This window comes from Macaca nemestrina, chromosome 3 (genome assembly GCF_043159975.1).
Source record: "Macaca nemestrina isolate mMacNem1 chromosome 3, mMacNem.hap1, whole genome shotgun sequence".
In the NCBI taxonomy this organism is placed as follows: Eukaryota; Metazoa; Chordata; class Mammalia; order Primates; family Cercopithecidae; genus Macaca; species Macaca nemestrina.
Window position 1 is genome coordinate 74,415,291 of NC_092127.1, and position 1,696 is coordinate 74,416,986.

Consider the following 1,696-nt stretch of genomic DNA (forward strand, 5'->3'; position numbering starts at 1 on the left):
TGTTTTTCATTGAATCAAAGGGTTTCTCTTTCTCTCTCTCCTCTCTCCACTTTTAGGTTAAAATCCTACTATCAGATTGCCAAGTGTCTGTGTCACTTTTCTATCCTTTCCAAGTAATTCAATCCAAACCAAGGGACACATTCTTAATGTTTAAATCATGGAAAAGAAAATAAGCCCTGTCCTTCTACTCAGCAGCCATTTGTTTACTCCCAATTTTCTTTCTTTTGCAACATGATAATCTTCCTTTTTTTTTTTTCTTTTTTTTTTTTTTTTCATAGTTGAGCTTTTTATTTGAACTTAAGGACACATAGAGAAAGAATTCATTTATGGCTGCTGCGATGTACCATGGGGAAGGAAAATGGATTTGTCAACCCTGGAGTGAGGTTCTGCCTACCGGAGGCTGCTGGCATGTGGAGATCCCCTGGGTGAAACCACTGTCACCATGTCTGACCAGGAGGCAAAACCTTCAACTGAGGACTTGGGGGATAAGAAGGAAACAAAATACATTAAACTCAAAGTCATTAGACAGGATAGCAGTGAGATTCACTTCAAAGAGAAAATGACAACACATCTCAAGAAACTCAAAGAATTATACTGTCAAAGACAGAGCGTTCCAATGAATTTACTCGGGTTTCTCTTTGAAAGTCAGAGAAGCGCTGATAATCATATTTCGAAAGAACTGGGAGTGGAGGAAGAAGACATGATTGAAGCTTATCAGGAACCAACATTCAACAGTTTAGATATTCTTTTTATTTTTCTTCTCCCCTCAATCTTTAATTTTTTTTTTTTTTTTTTTTTTTGTAATGTGGTGTTCAAAATGAAATTGAAAACTGGAACCCCAATCTTTTTAAAACAGCTGCTAATTTGAATTCTAATGTTCATTATCCATTATTGTTTGTTTTCATTGTGCTGACTTTTGGTGATCAAGCCCAGCCCCCTGCGTATTGCCATCTCCTTTTGAACAAGTACACGTGTGCACAGAGAGGCTACCTTTCTCAGGACCATGTGTTTTGGGGCATTTGGTGATAAATGAGATAGATCAATCCAAGGGTTCATAATGACTTTCCAGTTGGCCCTGAGGTTCTAGCATGTGATGGCTTACTCCTGGACTATGACTTTCAGTGGCAGGTAGAAGTTTTTCAGAGAACTGGACTGAGGAAAAATGACCTTTTCTTAACTTGAAGCTACTTCAAGAAAGAAGAGGAATATCAGGTTGAAGTCAAGACAACAGAAAAGGTGAGAGTAATGCCTAACTCCAAAGATGGCTTCACAGAAGAAAAGGCATTTTAAGATTTTTTAAAAATCTTGTTAGGGCCAAGCACAGTGGCTCATGCCTGTAGTCCCAGCACTTTGGAAGGCCAAGGCAGGTGGATTGCTCAGGCTCAGTAGTTCGAGACAAACCTAGCCAACATGTCAAAACCCATCTCTACTAAAAGTACAAAAAAATAAAACATTAGCTGGGTATGGTGGTGCACACCTGTAGTCTCAGCTGCTTGGGAGGCTGAGGCAGGATAATCGCTTGAAACTGGGAGGCAAAGGTTGCAGTGAGCCGAGATCATGCCACTTCACTCCAGCCTGGGTGACAGAGCGAGACTCCATCTCAAAAAATCTTGTCAGAAGACCCCAGAGCAGTTCTAATTTTCATTAACAATTTAAAAAGTTTTCATGCAGAAATGAATACAACAGAATACTGTTC

General features: G+C 39.5%; 1 protein-coding gene across 1 annotated transcript; it reads left to right on the forward strand.

Annotated features, from left to right (window-relative positions):
• The first annotated feature begins 442 nt into the window (after nt 1–442).
• Nucleotides 443–868, forward strand: LOC112423374 (small ubiquitin-related modifier 1-like). The gene has a single exon (XM_071092639.1). It carries the CDS (start codon nt 443–445, stop codon nt 866–868), a length of 426 nt encoding a protein of 141 aa, XP_070948740.1.
• The last annotated feature ends 828 nt before the right edge of the window (nt 869–1,696 follow it).

Coding starts and splice junctions, on each gene's coding strand:
- LOC112423374 (XM_071092639.1), top strand. CDS start 443: ATGTCTGACCAGGAGGCAAAACCTTCAACTGAGGACTTGGGGGATAAG.